At 40.8% G+C, this 24,419-nt stretch overlaps 1 protein-coding gene across 6 annotated transcripts in view; it reads right to left on the bottom strand.

The window, feature by feature from the left end:
* Positions 1–24,419, bottom strand: part of LOC125463536 (protein shisa-6-like) — a 510,207-nt gene that overhangs the window by 51,837 nt on the left and 433,951 nt on the right. For 4 of the 6 annotated variants that reach the window (XM_048554881.2, XM_048554882.2, XM_059653801.1 and 1 more), the window contains one exon: positions 10,417–10,533. The exons of the other annotated variants lie outside the window; for them this stretch is intronic. In XM_048554881.2, coding sequence (XP_048410838.1) covers positions 10,417–10,533 — 117 coding nt within the window. The remainder of the gene's footprint in view (positions 1–10,416; positions 10,534–24,419) is intronic. 6 annotated transcript variants of the gene reach the window in all.

The raw sequence follows: 24,419 nt of genomic DNA, 5'->3' as shown, positions 1-24,419 counted from the left end.
GGGGCTAGGTTTTAGGCTTGTTGTTGAGTGGATGAGGTAGAGAAGGTACATTGATTCATGAAAATTACAACAAATTTGAAAGAAAACATCAGCAATTGCTAAATAGGCATATATTTGACAAATTTGTTTCAACACAAACAAGTGCACAGTCTTACATTTTGGTATTATGTTACTTAAAAACTGAGATTTTAAACAGGATAAAGGAGCAAAGGGATCTGGTAGTGAAATACTGCAAATGGCTCAAAAAAAGGATGTAGGTTAATAAGGCCAGCTAAAAACAAAACAAGTATTAGAGCACATCAAACTAAAATGTAGAGAAGTCAGACTAAAATTTTGTAAATGCATGGTTATACCAAGCTGTCATATTGTCTAGCAAATAGCCAAATCAGAAATTAAAAGTTCTTCACCTACAGAATGGCTGGGAGGTGGAACTCTTCATTACAGGACATAGATGAACAAAATTTGTTTAGGTATTCAACATTAAGCTAGATAATTTAATGAAGGAGAACACAATAAAGGGTTAAGGTCAAATTAGATGAGACAGGATGGGATGAGTTTAAGTGAAACACATGTTCTGGCCGGGCTAATTGCACTGAATGGTCTATATCAAAACTGTAGAATCTGTGTAATTCTGAGTTAAAATCTCACTTGTGATTTTCTGGATACGAAAAATTCAGAGGAGGAGAAGGCTATTTGGTCCTCTATGGCCTATTTTACCATTCGATAACATCTTGGCTGACCTGACTATGATCTCAACTCCATGTTGCTGTCTGATGCCAATAACCTTGACCTCCTTGTTGATCAAAAGACTCTCACTTAGACTTCAATATATTGAATCAGTACACTATAGTTAAGAGAATTCTACAGACCAATCTTCCTTTGAGGAAAAGTAAATCCTGATTTCCATCTTAAATTGGAAACCCAGAATTTTTAAAGCGAGTACTCTTCTTTTCGAATTCTCCACATTCTCTGGGGGAAAAATCCTCTCAGCAAATCCTCTCAGGGCCTTACCTGCTTCAATAAAATTACCTCATCCTGTTCAAAACCCCAATGGGTATAAGCCCAACCCACTCAACATTTCCTCATAAAACAACTGTACATCCCAGTCATCAGTTGAGTGAATTTTCTTTGGACTGCTTCAAATACCATTTTATCTTGTCTTCAATAAAGAAACATCTTGCATACAATACTCCAGATACAATCTAATCCAGGCCCTGTATGGTTGTAGCAATACTTTCTATTCTTACATTCAATTCCCCTTGCAATAAACACCAACATTCTATATGTCTTCTCTAATTGCATACTGCAGCTTCACAGCATTGTTTTAGTGTGATCCATGTGCCAGGACATCCAGATCCTTCTACACCATGGAGTTCTGCAGTTTCTCTCCATTCAAATAAATGTACTGCCTTTTTCTTCTTTGTGGTAAAGTGTACAAGTTCATATTCTCCCACGTCTGAATGCAAAGTTTCTGCCAGCTCTCTTAGCCAATCCAAAATCTTTTGGTTTTGATTCCTCAAGACTCTTACCCTCATGCAAACCAACTTTCCTGTCTATCTTAGTGTCATCAGCTAATTTAGTTGTCATACCTTTTGTCCTACATCCAAGTTGTTGATTTAATTTGTAAATCATTGAGGCCCCAGCACAGATCGCTGTGGTATTCCACTCATAACAGTTTGCAAACCTGAGAATAATCCATTTGTTCCTTGTCTGTGCACCCTGTTAGCTAATCAAACTTCTATCTGTGTCAATATATTGCATCTCACACACTGATCTCTTATTTAATTTCGTCGACTTTAACATGGCATTCTACCATTTTGGAAATCCAAGCATCACATCTGCAAGCTTCCCTTTATACACTTTGCTTGTTACTTTCTGAAAGAAGACTGAGATATTAATGAAACATGATTTCCATTTCATGAAGATATGTTGACTTTGCTTGATTGTATTATAATTTGCTTGATGTCTGCGATGACTTCCTTAAAAATAGATTCTAGCATTTTTAATATATCAGATGTTTGCAGCTTTTTTGTTTTGTGCTTCCCTCTGTTCTTGAAAAGACAAATTACGTTAATGTTGTTCCAATCTGTTGGGTCCCTTCCAGAATCAAGAACATTTTGAAAAATTGCAATCAATGCATCTTCTACCTCTACAGCCACTTTCTTTTCTGGAACCTACAGTGAAAGCCATCAGATGCAGTGGACTTGTTAACTTTTCGTTCTAATCTTTTGTTTGTGCCTTTCCCCTAGTGATTGTGGTTACTTAACTTCATTCCTCCCTGGTGCCTCTTTATTTTCAAATCATAGGATCATAGAATCCCCACAGTGTGGAAGCAGGCCCCAGAATCCACATCACTCCCCCGAAGAGCATCTGACCCAGTGCCCCCACTCTATGCCTTAACCCTGCATTTCCCATGACTATTCCCCCTAGCCTGCACATCCCTGGACACTATGGGCAATTTAGCATGGCCAATCCACCTACCCTGCACATCTTTCCTATATGGGAAGAAATTGGAGCACACCAAAGAAACCCACGCAGACACAGGGAGAACGTGCAAAATCCACACAGTCGCCTGGGGGTAGAATTGAATCTGGGACCCTGGTGCTGTGAGGTGGCAATACTACCCATGGAGCACCATATGTAGCAAAAACAGATTCAACATTTCTGCCACTCTTTTCCTCTTAATACATTTATTAAAAATTCTAGTTAGCTTTTCTAATACTCTAATTTACCCCTTTTTATTCATCATGGTTTGCTGGTTTTTGAATAGCTAGTAATTGCTATACTATTGCATGCATTTTCCTTCAATTTGATGATACTTGTAACTTCCTTAGTTAGCCATGGTTAGTGCGTCCTTCTCAGAGTCTTTGTGTCTCAATGTAGTACTTATGCTGCTATGAAGGCAAAACAATTGAATGTCTCTCAAAACTTCTTGACAGTGCAGAAATTTGATTATCTAATGCAAAGGATGCGCCACAATGTAAAATATCATGTAGAAAATGTAGAAGATGAAATGCATAAAATGGTCCTTGAGGCAAATAAAATTATCCGTCGAGTGGAGTTATCCACAGAGCTTTTGACAATAAGGGAGGAATTTAGAATGTGGTTTTTCAGGGCAACAATTTGTTGAAATCCTTCATTGTGATCTACACTGAGTTAAAAAATAGCCCACAGAGGAAGGTAGCAGGTGAAATTATACCAATACATCTGTTTAGCTTCATTCAAGTTCAAGAAATCCAACAATGGTCTACAATGCCTGTCGACTGCAAATGCCCGAAGACAAGGAGGTGATGTGATAAACTTTGCTGAAAAGGTACAGAAAAATGTGGAAATAAAGAGCAACATTAGTTTTTATTGTGAATATTGTTCTTCTATTTCCTTCACCCCTTCAACAACAACTCTGATATTTTTTGTTACCCTTTTCTCACCATCTCGCTATATGCAATTTTGAGATCTAAACCACTGTCTGTTACAGACTGACTTACTAAAGCAGCATCCCACTGAGCCACACACTCATCGCTAAGTTTTCCTCCTGAGCTATGGAAAGCCGGATTCCTTGTGAAGACTTGGAGAATTTATGATATATCCAAAATGACAGCCAGACCCTGTATTTAGCAGCTCATGACCCATGTCTCATGGAAATTATTTTCACTGGGGAAGAGGGTGTCAAGAACAAGATACACCTTCCATATGTGGGAAATTTCAACTCAACAGAGCCATTTCAACAGCGTGCAGTGTTCAAACAAATCCTATTTCTGCTGTGTTAGAATTAGAGCATTATCCCACACTGTATGAGCTAAGAAACTTTTTAGTGGCGACATGATTTCCTTGAAATATTGATGAAATATATAGAACTGTCAATTTATTTAAATCTATCATGTAAAATGGGGGGAAATAAACTGCCTTTCTTTGTGAGATCAAAAGAAAACATTTGATACATTTCAATAGCTGTTTGTTGTCATTGTATTAAGTGCTATCATTATAGCATTATTAATGCTCGATTTCTTTCTACTACTATTATTATCATATTGGGACACTATAAGTTCATAGTTAGATCAGGAACTCAAAGAGATATTAAAGGGTTAGCTGTCTGTTGTGGCATTATTATTACAAATGTTTCTTTTCATGATTGATAATGTACTTACGGGGACTTAAATATATTGCATGCTTTTTTTCATGAATGAGTGTTTTCTTCTACTATGGCATTTGTAATAGATATTAAGTACTTCATTTTCAACATGGTCCCTAAGGTCTGTCCATGGTGATGACTGGGTGTTGTAAGTTGGCACTGAATTAGCAAAGATGCCGGGGTGGCTGAGGATCATGGGATTGGGATGAGTTGGCATGTTTGGCACAGACAGTGGGTGAAGTTATGAGGGTTAGAAGGCTTAACAGTTAGCAGTACAGTATGGTTTGAACCCTGCCATGTCATGTGATGGAATTTGAATTCAATAAAAATATCTGGAGTTAAGAATCTACTGACAACCATGAAATCATTGTCAATTGTCAGAAAAATATCATCCAGCTGACTAATATCTTTCAGGGAAGCAAATCTGCCATCCTCACTGGTCTGACTCCAGACCCACAGCAATGTGGTTGACTCGCAACTCTCCTCTGAAATGGCCTAGCAAACCAATCAGTGATAATGGGAACTGCAGATGCTGGAGAATCCAAGATAACAAAGTGTGGAGCTGGATGAACACAGCAGGCCAAGCAGCATCTCAGGAGCACAAAAGCTGACGTTTCGGGCCTAGACCCTTCATCAGAGCTGCTTGGCCTGCTGTGTTCGTCCAGCTTCATACTTTGTTATGTAGCAAACCAGTCAAATGTTTTGATCACTACAAATACTCAACAAAGAAATGAAACCAGATGGACCAGCTGGCATTGGACTAGGCAATAGAGTTGACAATAGCAGAAATAGCCCTATTGACCCTACAAAGTCCTCCCTACTAACATCAGGCGATCAGGGGGCTAGTGCCAAAATTGAGAGACCTATCTCTCAGACTAGTCAAGCAACAGCCTGACATTCTCATGGAATCATACCTGATGATGTCTCTGATACCTCCATCACTATTGTTGTATGTTTTCCGCTGGCAGAACTGAAGTGGTGGCACAGTGGGATACCATCAGGACGGAGTTACCTTGGGACTCCTCAACATTGACTCTGGACTTCATGAAGTCCCATTGTTTCAATGTTAAAGATGGGCAAGGAAACCTCCACCGATTACCACGTACCATCCTCTGTCAGCTGATGAATCAGTACCCCGCATGTTGGAGGAAGCATGAGGGTGGCAAGGGTGCTACATGTACTCTAGGTAGGGGATTTCACTGTTCACTCCCAAGAGTGGCTCAGCAGCAGCACTATTGATCAAGCTGATTGGGTCTTAAAGGACATAACTGCTTGACTGGGTCTACAGCAGGTGGTGAAAGAGTCAATAAGAAGGAAATACATTCTTGACATCATCCTGACTAGTCTGCCAGCTCCAGATGCATCTGGCCATTACAGTATCAGTAAGAGTGACCATCACACAGTCTTTGTGGAGACAAAGCCTTGTCTTCACATTAAGTATACCCTGCCATTATGTTGTGTGGCACTATCACTGTGCTAAATGGGAAAGACGCCAAAAAGATCTAGCAGTGCGATACTGTGTATCTGTGAGGCAGCTTGGGCCATCGGGCCTTGTTGAGACTACACCATGAGTATTGTGTGCAGTTTTCATCTCCTAGTCTGCGGAAGGACATTTTTTCTATGGAGGGAATCCAGCAAAGGTTCACCAGACAGATTGCTAGGATTGCAGGACTGACATATGAAGAAAGATTGGATCAACCGGGTTGTATTCACTGGAATTTAGAAGAATATGAGGGGATCTCATGGAAACAAATAAATTCCTGTTGGGACTTGGCAGGCTAGCTGTGGAAAGAATGTTCCTGATGATGGGAAGTCCAGAACTAGGGGTCAAGGTCTAAGAATAAGGGGTAAGCCATTCAGGACTGAGATGAGGAGGAATTTATTCACTTAGAGAGTTGTGAACCTGTGGAATTCTCTCCCACAGGAAGCTGTTGGAGCAAGGTTGTTAGTCTCTACATTAGGGCAACTAAGTGCAAACTGTGTGACTGCTTTGCAGACCACCTCTGGTTTATGCGTAAACATGACCCTGACCTGCCTGTCGCTGGTCATTTTAACACAGCATCTTGCTAGCATGCCCACTTGTTTGTCTTTGGTATGCTGCAAAATGCTCCAGCAAATCACAGTGCACACTGGAGGGGCAACATCTCATCTTTAAACTATGCAGTTTACTACCTTCTGGGCTCAATAATAAATTTAACACCTTCAAATTATGAACCCATTCTTTCCCTTTCTTTAAGCTGTTTGTTACATTCTCTGTCACCATCTCTCCCCTTCTCCCATCCAGTGGGACTGTCTGTTCTTCCCAGTCTGGCAGTTAGACACACCATTTCTCACATTCCAATCCCTTAAATTGAACTATCAACATCCCTTCTACCCCAGAACACCAACTGGCCCCACCTCCACCCCCAACTATTGCATCAATGCTGCCCACTCCACATTTCACATCAGCTCTGATAACGAATTGTCTCGACTAGAAACAATAGCTTACTCAGAGATACAAAGAACTGCTGATGGTGGAGTCAGAATTAACACAGTGTGGAGTTGAAGGAGCACAACAGGTCAGGCAGCATCTGAGGAGAAGGCAAGTTGATGTTTTGGGTCGGGACGTTTCTTGAGAAATCAGTAGTTTGCTTGCTTTCCATGGATGCTGCCTGACCCATTGTGATCTCCAGCAGATTTTGTTTGCTGTGCAATAACCTGCTCAGTGATCCCCAGTTGGAGTTCTGTCTGGGCAACTCAGCTCCTGACTTCTTGAACCTCATTACATCCTCGGTTCAAACATGAACAAAAGAGCTGAATTTCAGAGGTGAGGTATGAGAATAGTCCTTTAAATCAAGGCTGCATTTGAACGAGTGTAGCAGTAAGGAATCTCAGTGAAACTGAAATCAATGGGAATTGGGGGAAAAACTCTCCGGTTAGCGGATTCTTATCTGGAACGTTGGAAGATGGGGTTGTGGTTGCGGGCGGTTTGACATTTTAGCTACAGGATGTCTCTGTGGGAGTTCCTCGGAGTCGTGTCCTAAGTCCAATCATCTTCAGTTGTTTCATCGATAACCTTCCCTCCATCATAAGTTCAGAGTGGGGATGTTCGCCAATGATTGCACAATGTTCAGCATCATTCTCAATTTCTCAGATACAGAAGCAGTCCATGTTCAAATGCAAGATCTGGGCAATATTTAGGCATTGGTTAACAAGAGGCAAATAACGTTTGCGCCACACAAATGCCAGGCTATGACCATCACCAATGAGAGATGATCTAACCACTGTCCCTTGATATTCAATGGTGTTACCATCACTGAATCCCCCACTATCAACATCCTGGGGCTTATCATTGATCAGAAACTCAATTGGACTTGCAATATAAACACAGTGTCTGCAACAGCAGGTCAGAGGCTCAAATACTGTGGTGAGTAACTCACCTCCTGACTCTCAAAAACCTGTCCAATTATTTACAAGGCACAAGTCAGAAGTTTGACGGAATACTCCCCATTTGCCTGGATGGGTGCAGATCCAAGAACAACACTGAGGTCAAAGCAGCCGCATGATTGACATCACAATCACAAACATTCATCTCTCCACTACTCTCCACTTAGTAGCTGCAATGTGTACTATCTACAAGCTGCACCACAAAAATTCACCAAAGATCCTCAGATAGCACCTTCCAAATCCAAAACACTTCCATCTGGAAGGACAACGGCAGCAGATACGTGGGAATACCAGCACCTGCAAGCTACCCTTCAAGCCACTCACTATCCTGATTCATAATTATTTTGCAGTTCCTTCACAGTCATTGTGTCAAAATCCTTGAAATCTCTCTCTAAGAGCATTGTGAGTCAACCTACACCACTTGGACTGCAGTGGTTTAAGGAAGCAGCTCACCATCTTTTCAAGGGCAACTAGGGATGGACAATAAATGCTGGCCCAGCCCAGAAATGTTCACACCTGTGACTGAACAAAGAAAAAGCTGCAAGGGTCAAACAAAGTACTTTGAAACAGACTGCTTTGGTCCCTGATGCTCCCAGAGCCAAGGGATGGCGGACTCTAAAGAGTCTTTACCATTTGGGGCACTTCTCCCTGACCTAAGTACAGTGAGCTAATAGATTTGCTGGATCTGTGTATCCAACTTGGAGTGAATGGCCAGGCATGAATTTCTAACACCTGCACAAAGCTACAGTTTCATTCTCTGATGCACTTGCCTATTGTGTCATCCTAGGCCTCTTCTTATTTACACAAAGGTTATTTCAAAATGAACCATGAAGAGATAAAATATATTAAAAGAGGACTGTTAGAATGGTAATTTATGTGTAGTACTGAACTGAAACACCTTTAATCTCAATTTATGATAGCTCGTTATACTTTCACTACAAATGTACTCGTCACAGAATTACAAACTTCATGGGGATAATTTTCCTGACTCTTGCCACCCTAAATCACAGGACCCCTTAAATGTGAAAGCAGGCCACTCAGCCCATCAGGCCCACCCCCTTGCAGTTCCTATCACAAAACCACCTAACCTGCACATCTTCAGATGGAAACCCACATGTGCTATGGGTTGAGTGTGCAAATTCCACACAGACAGTTGCCCAAGGGTAGGATTGAACCCAGGTCCCTGCACTGTGAGGCAGTAGGGCTAACCACTGAACCACTATATTGACAACATATGATTCTGATTTCCCATAGCAGTCTTTTCTGATTCAGATGCAATAAAATGCCAATAGCTGTCTAATTTGAACTGTGTGGTTACTATGGAATTGCACCCATTTGGAGAAGAGTTAAAACTACAGTAGAAACATCTAACTAATTGATTTGGGCCTAAAATAACTCCAAATACAAAGATCACAAAAACAGAAGGACAGAATGCAAACACACTGCTTTTCTCAAATGATTTCCTTTGGAAATTTCAGACACAAATTTTACTTTTTCCAGTATCAGACAGGGATGCCTGATTTTCAATGAAGGCTATTTTTGGAAAAAAAAGGGACACAATGTGAAATCATTAAGTGTGCGTGAAAGAGGGCTGAGAGTAGAGTGGTTGGTACTGTGGCTCAGTAGTCAGCACTGCTGCCTCACTGCCAGGGACCTGTGTTTGATTATACCATTTGATTACTGTCTGTGTGGAGTTTACCCTGTGTACATTCACCCTGTTTCTGTGTGGGTTTCTCCTGGGCACTCTGGTTTCCACTTACAGTTCAAAGTTATGCAGATTAGATGGATTGGCTACGCTAAGTTGCCCATGATGTCCAGGGATGTGAAGGTTAGGTGGAATAACCATGGGAAATGCAGGGCAGCAGGGAAAAGATGGGACGGTCTTTGTAGGATTGTTGTGGGCAGATTGGCTTGCTCCCACACTGCAGGGATTCTATATTTTTCAAAAAAGGTTAAAGCTTGTAATACACAGTTACATTGCTATGTATTGATACATTTGCCTCTTTTTCTCTGTAAATTTAAACTGTTGGTTTGTTACTAAATCCTTGATATTTCTGTTCATGACAGTATGCTATGAATATTTCATTTGAGCAGTAAAGAAAGTCAATACAACACATCACCATCAACAGCTGGTCACCTATGTGTGTGCATCCTTCACATTCACAAAACTCTGCTTTCTTCACATACCACGCAAGTGCTGGCGGAACTTTCTTGAGGACTTCATGCAGGCGCAAATATAATACATTTACCTTCATCAAAGTGTTAATCTGCAATTACAAAGCATCATGCTCAACATAAACATGTGAAAGCATGATTTAGGCTATTGTTCAATACGTTTTGTGAAGCTGCTTAAAAAGCCACCCAACTTTTTGCAAGATTTTACTGAGAGAGAGAAAATTGAAACATTTACAGTCAAATTTTATCGATATGATTTGAGCCGATCTGTTAAATCTTTAGCTTTGATTGTAAGCTGTGAGATGATTAATTAAAAACATTTAAAACTTTTGCTCTAAATTACTGTTACTAATTTTAGTCAAGGCGCCAACTGATTAGTTTCAAATTAGTTTAAGTTTCGAAAGAAGAGAATATGTGGTTGAATACATAAATCTTTTCCCCTGTTATTCTTGCATCGTGTATCAATGAGGGGTTTTTTTAATTCAAGTTTTAGACTGGTTTCATTTAAGGTATGTTTATGCTTTAGTTAGATGTGTTCAATTGCAGAGAGTTTAAATGTGTACTGTGCTGGAGAAGTGGGGTTAAATATTCATGGCATCCTCCTGCATTTGGAACATTATTCTGGGTAGTGAGTCGCGGGGGTAGGAAGGGAGGTTAGGGCTTGAAAGTTGAGAAATTTGACATACCAAGTTCTCTGTATCTTTGGGGAAACCTCTGAACGTTTTTGGTCTCCCAGTCCAGATATGCAATTTGTTCCTTATCGCTTGTTGGTTTGGAATATTGGAAAGGATCTCTGAAACAGTCTAGAAAAAAGGAAAAGGAGTAGAGTCAATTCTGCCTGTCATGAAAGACTGGCCTACATATCAACAGAAAAAGGGCACTGAGTTAGAATCAAACCCTTGGTTTGAAACGACATCACTTGGACACACTGATTTCTTTTGCTTCCCCAAACCTTTCAATCTTCCATTTTCTTGATGGACAGTGAGTGAGAACCTTCTTTTCCTCCATGGGATTACCATCCAGTTGACTTGTACTTTCTTTGAGAACATATGCTGGTTTCATTATTAATCAGCCAAGAGACAGGTCACATGTCTGTCACCATGCTGAGACTTTTTTTGAGCATTTATACTTTAAGGCAACGGTAAATTACATGACCCAGGAGCGTCATTCTATTCTATGCACATAATCCAGTGGTTTAAAAGATTGTAACTACATATTTGAGTGGCAACAAAAATGCTAACAGAAATTAGCAAGTTGAAGTGACAGGTATATTGACATGATGATGTAAATGCCAATGCATTCAGTTTCGTCAACAGGGACTATCGTTTTAAACAGTTGTGGTCTTTGTATAGACTTTGAATATATTTTTTTCTCCACAGCATCAGATATGTTTGTTCAATATTTGGGGAATGTTTTTCCTATGCAGCTCCAGTTTGTCATCTTATATTTTTGTTTCTAAGATTGAGTTATCTCTGTTGCCACAGTGATCACTTTTACATCCATGACTGTTCTAGATAAATCAAGAATTGGAAGAACTGGAGTTGGGGGGTGGGGGGTAAGGAGGAACGCAGCTGTAAGGGGTACAGAGAATAGATTTTCTCATCAATTTTGTTGAATGATGACTGACTTTATTGAAGTTCCAGGCAGTCCAATTCCAGAATACATCACAGACCATGTGGTTTAATTTCATGATGCTTGTGTTAGGCTTAATCTCATACCTTTTGTTCATGTTAAATGGACATAAAATAAGCTTTGAGGACCTGAGACCTCTTATAGGAGAAGAACTGCAGTTCTTCCAAGATTTGTACAATGTTTCCAGAACTGTCACATTTCTTGCAAATGATTTAAAAAATCTTAAATTTTTACACGCAGCAGCTACTTTGGGATTTCTTTGGGAGGTAATGCCATCACTCCACAAATTTTTCAAGCCAGTGCCCAAGGACGAACTATTGCCGGTATAAACTTCAGGGACTGGAGATCTGTGTCAGAGCCTTGTCATTGCAGTCATCGTAAATTCTTTCAATGAGGTTCTCGTTATCATAAACTCTTCCCCTACTGGCTGGCTGTAAACTGAAGTGCGCAGCAGTTGATTAATGCCTCCATCAGTGGAAAGATGAATCTCATCGCCCTTCCCACTGAAGCTGTGCAATTTCATGACGTTGCAACATGTGATAAACTTTTTATGGTTCTGTTGTTGGCCGTGCGGATACCTGACTAACAGATCTGTGCTACTCTTGTGCCAACACCAGGATGTTTTCCACCACTTTTGCCTCAAATAGTCCCAGTATCTCAAGCTCAGTAAGTGTCTTCTCCTGGGATGGGTGTGGCTGTGACTGTAACTTGTAACCCAAGGTGTTTTATACTGCTGCCTGGTCGTGAGGCTTTCAGGAATTGATGTTTCAGGGCTACAATAACACAAAAGGTAGAAATGTTAGAATACCCAACACTGCTCACACCTTCATGTGGAATAGCGTCATGGAGGTCATGTCTGATGGATCTGTTAGAGTTTTTTGAGGAGGTAATGAACAAGTTAAACAAAGGAGATCCAGCGGATATGATCTATTTGGATTTCCAGAAGGCCTTCGGACAGGTGCCACACAGAAGGCAGCTAAATAAAATAAAATTCCATGGATTTAGGGTCAAGACACTGACAAGGATAAAGGTTTGGTTGACTGGCAAAAGGCAGAGAGTAGAGATAAAGGGGTCGTCTTCAGGATGGCTGCTGGTGCCTGGTGGAGTTCTGCAGGGGCCAGTGTTGGGACCACAGCTATTCATGCTATACATTTCCGATCTAGATGAAGGAACTGATGGCATTATTGCTAGGTTTGTGGATAGCACAAACATAAGTGGAGGGACAGGTAGTGTTGTGGAAGCAGGAAGGCTGCAGAAAGATTTGGAGAAGTTAGGAGAATCGGCAAAGAATTGGCAGATGGAATAAAATATAGAAACATGCAAGGTTATGAACTTTGGTAGGAAAATAGAGGCATTGACCATTTTCTATGGGGCAGGTCTTCAGAAATCTGAAGTACAAAGGGACTCGGAAGTTCTCTTTCAGAATTCTGCTTAATCTCCTTTGCTTTTGCATGCAGTATGTTTACATTTCCTGGCTGATGTCATTTGTTGAGTGCATTACGCTGCTCTTTTAACTTTTTGATGTGTATTTTATGTTTCTCTTAACTTATTATTTAAGTGTCTTATTACAGCTTGTCTTCTTCAGTACTGGCATTCATCCATCTCTTTCTTTCATCGTTTGAAATGTTTCAGTAATAACCTGTGATTTCTTGACTCTTTTGTTGTCAGAAGCCCGATCCTAATTGCCCCTCGTTCCTTGGCAGATTCTTTAATCTGTTTCCATTACTCATTCATCTCGGTGATATCTATACACTTTCCAACTCATGTTTTTTTTTGCTTCATTTAATTCATTCAGTCTTTCTAGGTTCCTCTTTCTCTTGCATATTCCCACCTTGGATCTTCTTCAACCAGGGGATTGTTTCAATTTTCACAACTTAAAAACAGCTTATTTTGGAGCATTGTTGAGAGACTTGGATATAAGGAAGGTGCCTACTGGTTTGGAGGAAGCTGCAAAGGATCAGCTGGACAGAAAAAAATAGCAAATGTTTAAGTTCTGAGGACAATGAACACAGACATACACTGAAACAAATTAGGAAAATAGAGTAGGACACATTTTAAGAGAAAATGGGTTATTAATTGAAGTAATGGAGTGTAGACTTCAAAGGAAGAGAGAAGGGAAGACATATATCAATGCTGTATGGCTTGGAATTTGACAGAAGTTGTTAATTAATGGAAACACTGATGGAAGATAGAAAGCCGAGGAAAGATTACTGTCATGCAAGGATGTGCCTCAGGCACAGGATGCACATAATGACATTCTGCTCCAGGCCTAGTCTCTTCATGTGTCCATTTGTGCATACTAGGAAGTCTTGAGACATTGTAAGATGAAGGATCAGCATGTACTGATCAATTTCTTTTTTCTCATATGAAAGAAGATATGAATTCAGAATTATCTCACCCAGAAGGGATATGGAGCTAAAGTAGGTAATTGGAGTTGAAGTAGAAAGAGTCTCCTAAAGATTCCCTGGCAGGACCACATCATGAATGTTGTCATCCGGGAAACAGCCGACATCACCAGAATCAGCCTCCTACAAAGTCAACTGCGGTGGGTGAGCCACATTGGCAATCGCCTGCCGGAAATTGTGTTATGTGGACACTTGACCACCGGGAAACAGAACACACCGGCCCCACACAAACATTTCGAGGACTCCACAAAAAAGTCCAATTTGTGTGCAACATCGACACTGTCAGTGGAAAAAGCAGTCCATTGATTGTGATCTCTGGAGATGCTATAGTAGGGGTACTACAGACACCTTTGAGACTGAACATGAAAGAGAAAAGGAGGTGAAGGATAGATCCAGCTATTCCCAACAGTAACTATACCTTTACTTGCATGTGCTGTGGGAGAATCTGCTGGTCCCAGACTAGCCCAGTGGGTCTGCAACTGATGAATGCAACCTTCCTAAAATCATTGTACATGAAAAATGCAAAGAGACAAATAAGCTATCAATCAACTGAATCATGGAATAAACTTGAAGGGCTGAATGGCCTGTTCTTATGTCAAGCTTCTGGAGGAGCACGGGTGAAAGACATTCAGTCGCAAGTTGCGACTTGAGTTCCTTGCTGATGAATGTGTGTAATGAGATGAAAAGGTCATATTCGCTGCACGTGAACTTAGCAAGGTCAAGCAGTTATTGTGAACAAGTTATATTTAGCGGCATGTATTCCGCAGCTGCTTGTCTGACATTTACAAAGTTAAGAAGTTTTAATGTGTTAGTTTCTTCAGACCGTTGACGTGTATCTCGGCCAGGATTCTATTGGGTTGACAGGGGTCTCACTCACTACTCAGAGAACTGGTAGACCATCCCCATTAGTTTCGTGGGAAAGATCTAATGGAATCCTACCATAATTGAATCAATTGTCCTTCAGGGACTGAGTTCATCTTTCTCGGAAGTTCCCTATATTTAAGTGAGCTGATCTGCTGAAATCTGCAAGCCAATTGAAAGCCAGAAGTTCATTGTTGCCTCCAGTGTCAGAGGAAACAGTAATTGTGGTGGCACAGCGTCCACCTGAGGCCCGGGATCGTAAACGGACCTCAGACCATGGTTGAGTGATGGGAATGTCAGGTAAGGGAAGAGGCCAAGGTGGTGACTTCCAACAGGTCCCTTGATTGGGCACAATATTCGCCTGCTGGAAGTCAGCTGGCAAACCCAACACGTTCTGGCAGGCATCCCTCTGAGGACACGGGAGACCTCCACAGCCTTCATTTAATTCCTGAACCACTAGTAAATTGGGGTGAGTTTGGAGATATTGGGCACCAATTGACTCAGTACTGAATTGACATCCTGGCACCACCAAGTTGGAATCTTGCATCATTCCCTCTAGTCTTTACCTTAATTGGGGATGGGGGTAGGCTTTTCCTATCATTGGGAGACTTGACAGCCCTTCATATCTTTTCCCAGATTTTTATAAACAGCATTCAAGCTGAGTTTGACGGACATGACACACTGTCATCTCTGCTGAATGGCATTTTGGTGTGTCAAAAGGATATGATACCTTGTATCTAGTCAATGATGCCATTGGTCAAACGGTGTGAAAGCTACAAATTCCTGCTCGTATTTCTATATTGTGCTCATTACATGTATATTTTTGATTCTAAAGTCTCTACAAAGAATAAGCAGGTAATTAGGCAAATTCCACTCGGGATCATCGGCCTGTTTTTTAATTGTAGAGAGACAGTTGCCTATATAGCTGGAAAGACACGACTCCACTTAAAGCATGGGCAGGGTGAAGAGGCAGGTCCTAAGACTACCTCAGCTAGAGCAGGAATTGGACTTACATGACTAACATTTCCCCAAGCCACTTGTTTTAACCATGTAGCCTACTGAGCAAAACGACCCTGTGCACAGGGATATAAACTAGTTATCATAAAAAAACCCTAATTTGTAACTTTCATTTGCCACTGTCATTTTTAAGTGGCAATATTGCTTTAAGTTTGAGCTGCAGCTCTTAAGAACTGCATGTTTGTGAATATTCCTTTCTCCAGGTCCAATTAGACCAGATTGCTGCAGGGAGCTTTGAAGGATCATTGAATGAACTATTCCTGGAACCTAGCTGGAAGTGAGCGATTCACTCAGCACATGGGATGGAGATTGTATTCAACTGCTACTTGAAAAATTCTGTTTTATCACCTCTTTCATAACCATGCCACATTGCCTTAGGAAGGGATGTGAGTTTGAATCTTTTATGCTGTATATTATTCAACGTAAGGTAGCAGTGCTAGGATACAGTCTGTCAGACTCCATATTGTTGTTTACAAAAGCTTCAGGTTTTCATCCTTGAAGGTACAGACTTCTTTCTCTTTGTCAGCACAGACAATACCAATGTAAAAACATACTCTAAAGAAGACATAACGTGAATTTTGATGCTGGCAATCTCATGCACTGAGCCCTCAGTCTGTAACAAGGAGTGACATGGATTTCTTTTCATTTTTGAATGATCCATTGACAAGCTTCTGTTTGTGCCAATGCATCATTCATTTTTACCTTAAACTCTTCTGGGTGGCTGTGGTGTTCTTGTGGATGGACTTTATGCTTTAGGTCTCCAATTTGTCATAAATAAGCTGCATCTGTTCAACTGTACAGCACTGTGGATTTGTTGCGTGTGGGAAATTGTCTATCACTAACTTGATTGAGTTTTTTGAAGAAGGGGCAAAGAAGATGGATGAAGGCAGAGCGGTGGACATTGTCAACATGAACTTGGCAGCAAGGCGTTTAACCAGGTTCCGCATGGTAGACTGGTTAGTAAGGTTAGATCACGTGGGATTGGGAGAGCTAGCCAACTGGAAACACATTGGCTTTAAGGTAGGAGATGTAGGATAGTGGTAAAGGGTTGTTTTTTTTGGATTGGAGGCCTGTGACCAGTGGTGTGCCGCAAGGATCGGTGCTGGGTCCCCTTATTTTCATCATTGATATAAATGATTTGAATGTGAATATACAAGGTAGGGTTAGTAGGTTTGCAGATGACACCAAAATTGGTGGTGTAGTGGACAGTGAAGAAGGTTATCTCAGGGTATAATGGTATCTTAATCAGATGGGCCAATGGACCAAGGAGTGGCAAACGGATTTTAATTTGGGCAAAAATGAGGTGTTGCATTTTAGAAAGGCAAATCAGGGCAGGATTTACACATTTAATAGTGAGGTCCTGGGGAGTGTTGCTGAACAAAAGGACCTAGGGGTGCAAGTGCATTGCTCCTTGAAAGTGGATTCCAAGGTAAACAAGGTGATGAAGAAGGGATTTGTCATGCTTGCCATCATTGATTAGTGCATTGAGTATAGGAGTTGAGACATCATTTTGCCACCGTACTGGACATTGGTTAGGCCGCTTTTAGGATACCGCATTCAGTTCTGGTCTCCCTGCTGTGGGAATAATGTTGTTAAACTTGAAAGGGTTCAAAAAAAACATTTACAAGGATGTTGCCAGGATTGCAGGGTTTGAGCTATTGGGACGGACCAAATAGGCTGGGGCTATTTTCCCTGAAACATCAAAGACCTTATTGAGGTTTATAAAATCATGAGGGGCATGGATAGGGTGAGTAGGCAAGGTCTTTTCCCCAGGGTAGGGAAGTCCAAAACTAGAGAGGCATAAGATTAAGGTGAGAGGGGAAAGATTTAAAAGGGACCTATGGGGCAAAATTTTCACTCAGAGAGTGGTGCGTGAATAGAACGAGCTGCCAGGGGAAGCAGTGGAGACTGGTACAGTTACAATATTTAAAAGGCATCTAGATGGGTACATGAACAGGAAGGCTTTAGAGGGTGATTGGCCAAATGCTGGCACATGTGGTCGGCAGAGAGAGAGAGACAGAATTCATATTTCAAGTCTTGTCTTCAGAACTGTGTAGGTTGCCGTGGACGTTATTGGGTCTACGTTGCCATGCAGTCTATCCCCAGGTAAGTAAACAGAGAAATTAACTAAGGGAAAGGGAGTGTCAGAAATGGACCACACAAAGGTGAGGGAAGGGTGGAAACTGAAACCAAAAATGATGATTTTTGTTTATCAAGTTTGAGTGTGAAGAAGTGGCACAGGAATCGTCTTTACTATGTTGGATTAAAAAGTTGGGTGTGGGGAAAAAGGTCCTGACTAGGACTGGATTTCATATTGGACTTGAAGCATTAATTCTGTTTCTCTTACCACAGATACTGAGTATTTACAGCATTTTCTGCACTTATTTCAGATTTCCAGCATGCATACTATGTTGCTTTTCATTTTGGGATTTGACTGGGATTGTAAGATGATAATTTGAGGGTGGGGAGGTGAAACTTGGATGTTTCAGTTACATCGTACCCTGGAAATGCTTTAACTTTATGATCATGTCCGTGGTTCCTTTCCACATTCTGAGTTAATCTGCCAAGTGTGAGCATTTTATTATTAACCATGCTTCCACGTGAAAGTATGTACAACTGTTCAAGTTACAGTTTCAATCGCTATTTCTGAATGGCCAGCTTGTTAAACTAGAATGGACAAAAATATGTTTGTACTGTAGTGACATACAATTTATAAAACTCACCACAATTACTGTAAGAAATTGTTTGGAGGCTTTAAATAATTAGTAAAGTTAACATCTCGAGACAAAGAGATCAGTTTTCCATGCCAACTGTGTGTGGAAAGTGAGAGGTGTCAGTTGACTGGGGCAACATATTATTGATGACTTGTCTGTCTCTGCCTGCCTTTGCCCTTGCTCGGGTATTGAGTACAGATGGAGAGCTCAAGCATATTGACAGCATGATCTGGTTGAGGCACTTAATGCTGGCTAATTAATGTCCAATTAAGGGCTATGTGAAATGCTGGAGCTCAAAATGCGCTCTCAGGTTTAAACCAGCAAGCTAAGTGGCCCTCTTGTAGTGTAGTGGTAATGTCCCTACCCTTGGCCTGAGAGGCTCTGGGTTTAAGTCTTAACTGCTCCTTAGAGGTGTCTAATAATTCCTGAACATTGAGCTGGGGCGCAGTGAGGATAATCCAGACCATATTTACTCACCTAATTCAGCAAGATCTTAAATTTTAAAATTTTCACCTTTTGTCATCAAATCCCACAGTGGACTGGTGCATATTTATCTCTACAACACCTTCCAGACCTAAAATCCTTCAACACCTCTGGTTTCATCCAGTTCCAGCCTTCTGCAGCCTGAGTTCCAGGCTCAAAGTTCAGGGGTTCCCTTTCTAAACATCCTGACCACTCTAACTTCTTTCCTCGTTTGAGTCACCCTCCCTCTTTCCTCACCTGTCCTAATATTCCTTTATAGAAACAAAGAGTGGGGCTAGGCCATTTGGCCCTTTGGGTCTGATCTGGCATTCAACATGATCATGTAACTTGCTGTGAATTGTTTACAAATAATACTTGAATGGATTGTGAGATGCGTCTTTAGGTGTTTAACTTTGTAAAAGGCAATATCTGAATGGAAGCTTTTGCAGACCTACTTTAGTCATTGTGTGTTTTTAATTGCGTAGATTCAACACTGCCTTCTTGTTTAAAAGGGATTACAAGTCTTCAAAAGCTGTTCCACAAGGTTCAAATGATTGAATGGTAAAGGGTTTTCTTTAGCCCTTGTGTTCTGGAGAGGACACAAGAAGCATTTCTCAAGATCAGTGGTCGCAGGGTAAATTTTGTGAATTAATTTACGTGGGTCCACAGACTCCTGCATTTATATTTCCTTTATGGGCACATTTGTAAAGTTGACCTGCAAACAATGTTGAATCAATGCCATAACCCCACCAGAACATCGTTGCTTGCATTGAAACCACAAATGCCAGTCTGATTAGAGATGATTGGGTAATTTCCCTGTCAATCTGAGGGCCAACCCTGGGAGACAATATTGCTGTGAGTAACTGGGATCCATTTTATTGGTTTATTGAGGCTTTGCTGGAGCAGTTAAGTAAATATCGCCTGGACTATACTCTGAGGATAGGTTCTCCACACCCCAACTCAACGTTGGAAACAAACCAACTCCTGATTGGCTGGCTCACTTCATTCTCAATTTTTAGATGGCAACGCTTTACAAGGCAGGGAGGAGTTTAAAGTCAAAGAGATTGAAATATTGGCACAAACAGAACCTTGTAAATAAGTCATTTGAAAATAAAAAGATATCCATGTTATTCCTTGTTACAGGATGTGGGCTCAGTGCATGAGGCTGTCATAAGGGTTTATGCCTCATAGCAATCTTATACTTGTTGCATTTTGCTGGAAAACTGTATTCAGGGTGCTGTCTGCTGCAGTCTTCATGATGGGGTTAGAGTTTAAATAAATTAAAATGAAAGTCTTCACCTTCAATTCATTGGTAGTGTAGATTTTGAATTTAAAAAATGTAAATTTTTCATTGCTGCTCCTTAAGCAGTTAGTCTGGATCATTGGAAAACAGTTTCAGCTCGAAATCAAGCAGTTGTAGAAACAGGCCCCTCACCAGGATTTGAACACATTTGACAGCTAACAGATTCAGAGATAATAGGAACCACCGATGCTGGACAATCTGAGATAACAAGGTGTAAAGCTGGATGAACACAGCAGGCAGCAGAGGAGCAGGAAAGCTGATGTTTCGGGTCGGGGCCCTTCTTCGGATGCTCCTTGGCCTGTTGTGTTCATCCAGCTCTACACTTTGTTATCTTATGACAGATAACATCCCATTGCTGCATGAAGAGGGCTCATTTGTCAGTGATGCCATCCTTCACTGAAGCATTAACCGAAGGCTTTGTCTGTTCAGAAACCTTACTTAGTAATACATTGAGCTATTCATACATTGAGGAGGGGAATGGGGTCAAGGACAGGGATGCTGGTGTGGGTGGTGGAGGACAGTGGAATTCCTCCTAACAATTTTGGCCAACGTTGCCTTCTCAGTCCAATAGATCCAAACAGATTAACTGGCCATTTATCTCATACTGTTTGTAAAATGTTTTGTGCATGTTGGCCTTGCCAACATAGCTACAGTAATCTCAATGTAACGTTATCCATTGTCTGTGAAATCCTCTGAGGTGTGATGAGGGGTACTATGCAAATGTAAGTTATTTTTCCTTCATAAATGATGATTCTTCACACTTAAAAAGAATGGATCTGTTAGGGTAATGCATTTATTACTTTATGTCAAATAACAATTTTGCAGAAAGTCTTTGGTTAGATAGAAGTACATTTGTGGATCTACTGCCAACACTATCAATTGAGACACATGGTTTATTTAATTGCTCTTTACATTGAATAATTTATAAACAAAAAAAATCTGTAGATGTAAATACAGTTTAAATGTGCAAGCTTTCCAAAACGAGGCTGCAGAAACAGGTCTCAAAACTACAATGCAACAGCATGTGGAATTTTCACTGAATGCTGCCTCTGTAATGTTTTCAACAACTACGTATTCCTTTCTCTACAAACATGCTTCTCACTTGAACATTAGTTAAGTAGGAAAATTATCTGGTGCAGACCAGTACAACATTAAGCAAAAAACAAATGCTTCATAAAAATGTCCTCACACGTTTTATAAATCCTTGCAAAGTGGAAAAGAATGAATGATGTGAGCACACCAGTTAACAAGAGAGATAATACAGCAACTGGTGCTTGAAGAGATGTTTAGAGTGAATGGACAGAATTAAGATTGAGAAAGCTTCAAGAAACAGTATTGACAAGAAAATTTAAAATAAGAAAGAGAGGAGGATAGTCAACAATGCGTTGTGCAGAGGATTGAATCAATTACAGAACTAATATTACCATAACAGGTTTACCTGGGAGTGATAAAAAGTGTTGATGAAGACCTGGTTAGGAGGGTTGAACAGATATTTGACCTCTACTTTAAATATTACATGTTTGCTTGACCACCCTCTACAACCCATCGCCTAGTGCTTTGGAAAAATAAAATCCAAATTGGTCTGATGTATGTAACAAGAGAATTGGTGTTAAATTTATCACAGGGGTCAATGTGCAAAAAGTGCACCTCCCAGTCGCGAACCATTTTAACTCCCCCTCCCATTCCTCAGACAACATGCCCATCATGGGCCTCCTGCAGTGCCACAATGATGCCACCCGAAGGTTGCAGGAACAGCAACTCATATTCCGCTTGGGAACCCTGCAGCCCAATGGTATCAATGTGGACTTCACAAGCTTCAAAATCTCCCCTCCCCCCACTGCATCACAAAACCAGCCCAGCCTGTCCCTGCCTCCCTAACCTGTTCTTCCTCTCACATATCCCCTCCTCCCACCTCAAGCTGCACCTCCATCTCCTACCTACTAACCTCATCCCGCCTCCTTGACTGGTCCATCTTCCCTGGGCTGACCTATCCCCTCCCTACCTCCCCACCTATACTCTCCTCTCCACCTATCTTCTTTTCTCTCCATCTTCGGTCCACCTCCCCTTCCCTCCCTATTTATTCCAGAACCCTCTCCCCATCCCCCTCTCTGATGAAGGGTCTAGGCCCGAAACGTCAGCTTTTGTGCTCCTGAGATGCTGCTTGGCCTGCTGTGTTCATCCAGCTTCACACTTTGTTATCAGGGCCTGAATTAATTTATCCCTGACTGCTGAAAGAAATGACAGATGTCTGGAACACCCCAAACAAACCTGTTGAGAACTGTTGTTGAGCAAACAGTTTGGAAGGAAGTGCATCCAATTTCTCCATCCAACTATGCAAGAGAAATAGAGTCAAATCATGTGAATACAAGCTAGTGATCTACATCTCAGCTTTGGGAAGTTAATAAAGTCACTTTTAGGAGAAGCTCCTTGTGAGCACTTAGAACATTTCTTAATTATAGAGAGTGGTGAACATGGCTCCTGAAAGCACAGGTCATGTTTGACAATTCTGATTCGGTTTAATGAAGATGTAATTAGAACTATGAAGTAGCTGACTTCAGAGAGATCATCTAGTCAAACTTTCAAGAGGGTTGTGATATAATGCCACATGGGGATTTGTATTATAAAACCTAGTTTCATGTGGGGAGGAAGAAAATGTAGATTTAAATAGATGAAAGGGCTGTCAGTTAAAAATGGTTTTAAATGGAAAAACAGCCCATTAAGCATTGGCCACGATTGAAATGCACTTTAATTAAGCACTAGTGACTTTCTGTTCATTACAATCACTCCTTGGATTAAGAGAAAGGGACAGAAAGCACACACATTATTTCTTCAGAAAGTACACAGAAGTGCAAGGAAGTTGAATGGAATTGGATAGTATGAGGAAATGAGTTAATAAATGGATGTCAAATATTTGAACACACATGTAACTGTACCAAATACTACAGGTGCGTGACATTATAAGATAATTCCAAATGGTCTCCTTTAATTTAAGGTAAAATGGAATAGTTTGTAGAGAGAGCTGTGTCCAGAATACCTTCCTGACTATCTTCCTGGAGAGTAGCTCATGTAACCTCAAACTAAATCTGCTTGGAGACATGTGATCTGCAAGTTACAGAGATTGAAACTCAAATCAAAATTTATTAAATATGAGGCATAAGTTGCTATGCCTTGACAGGATGGAACATGCAGCTGGCCTTGCTGTGTATGGATACAGACCCTGAGATATAGTCAGACAAGGGATTTGGGAAGACCCCCAACAAGTGCTGCTATGCTGAACAGAAGAAAAGGACTGATTCTGGGAGAAGTATTATGCAGAATGCTATTAAGGTTGGATTTGAAGATATGAGGCTTGTGAAGAGTTGAAGACCAAGAAGTCTTGACAGGGTGCCTTGCTACCGGAAGTTTATTCAAGTATACCTAGAAGATTGTTTGAAGAGATTGTGTTTAAAAACATCCTGAAAGATTTGCCTTTGCGGTCAGGTCAAAGTATATCAAAAATATTTCCAATTGCAAATATCTCACAGGGAGACTCAATGTCTTCGGTTTAAAAGGTTTCAAAAGTAGAATGTTGGGAGTTTTTGGTTAGGTTAAAAAGTTAATGGTCAATACTTTTACTGGTAAGTTCCTGCTAAGTAACATTCTGCTGTTGTTAATTTTTGTTTGTTTGCCCAGAAAAATTGTATAAAAGGTGAAATTTTATCATGCAATTCCTTGGTGCCAATTGCTGAAGAATTTATATCTCTTTGTAAATGTTCTCAGAGTCCATGGGGATTTTAACAATGGATAAAGAACATGAGAATGTAGAATGTAAAGTAACTCAGTATTGGTAAAAATCAGTCAGGATTCAGATAAGTTAATCTTTCATGGACTATGCACTTATCGTTTAAATTCAGTATAACTTGATCTTTTAGGCATCTTTTGTGCACAGAACATTGGCATTGCATTTGTTTTAAACATGGAAAGTTAAGTCAGCAAGGTCCGATTTTCTTTTATTCATTCATGGGATGAGGGTGTCGCTGGCCGGGTCCATCCCTAATTGCCCGGAGGGCAGATAAGAGGCGACCACATTGCTGTGGGACTGGAGTCACATGTGGGGTAGACCAAGTAAGGATGGCAGTTTCCTTTCCTAAAGGACATTAGTGGACCACATGGGTTTACCTGACAGTCGACAATGGATTCATGGACTCATTCTTAATTTTTAATTCCAGGTACTTATTGAATTCAGGTTCCACCATCTACCATGGCAGGATTTAAACCCGGGTCCCTAGAACATTATCTGGGTCTCAGGATTAACT

The sequence above is a fragment of the Stegostoma tigrinum genome, chromosome 22 (genome assembly GCF_030684315.1).
Source record: "Stegostoma tigrinum isolate sSteTig4 chromosome 22, sSteTig4.hap1, whole genome shotgun sequence".
NCBI classification, from domain to species: domain Eukaryota; kingdom Metazoa; phylum Chordata; class Chondrichthyes; order Orectolobiformes; family Stegostomatidae; genus Stegostoma; species Stegostoma tigrinum.
The sequence above is the reverse complement of the archived record's forward strand: the minus strand, read 5'-3'. Positions and strand labels throughout refer to the sequence as shown.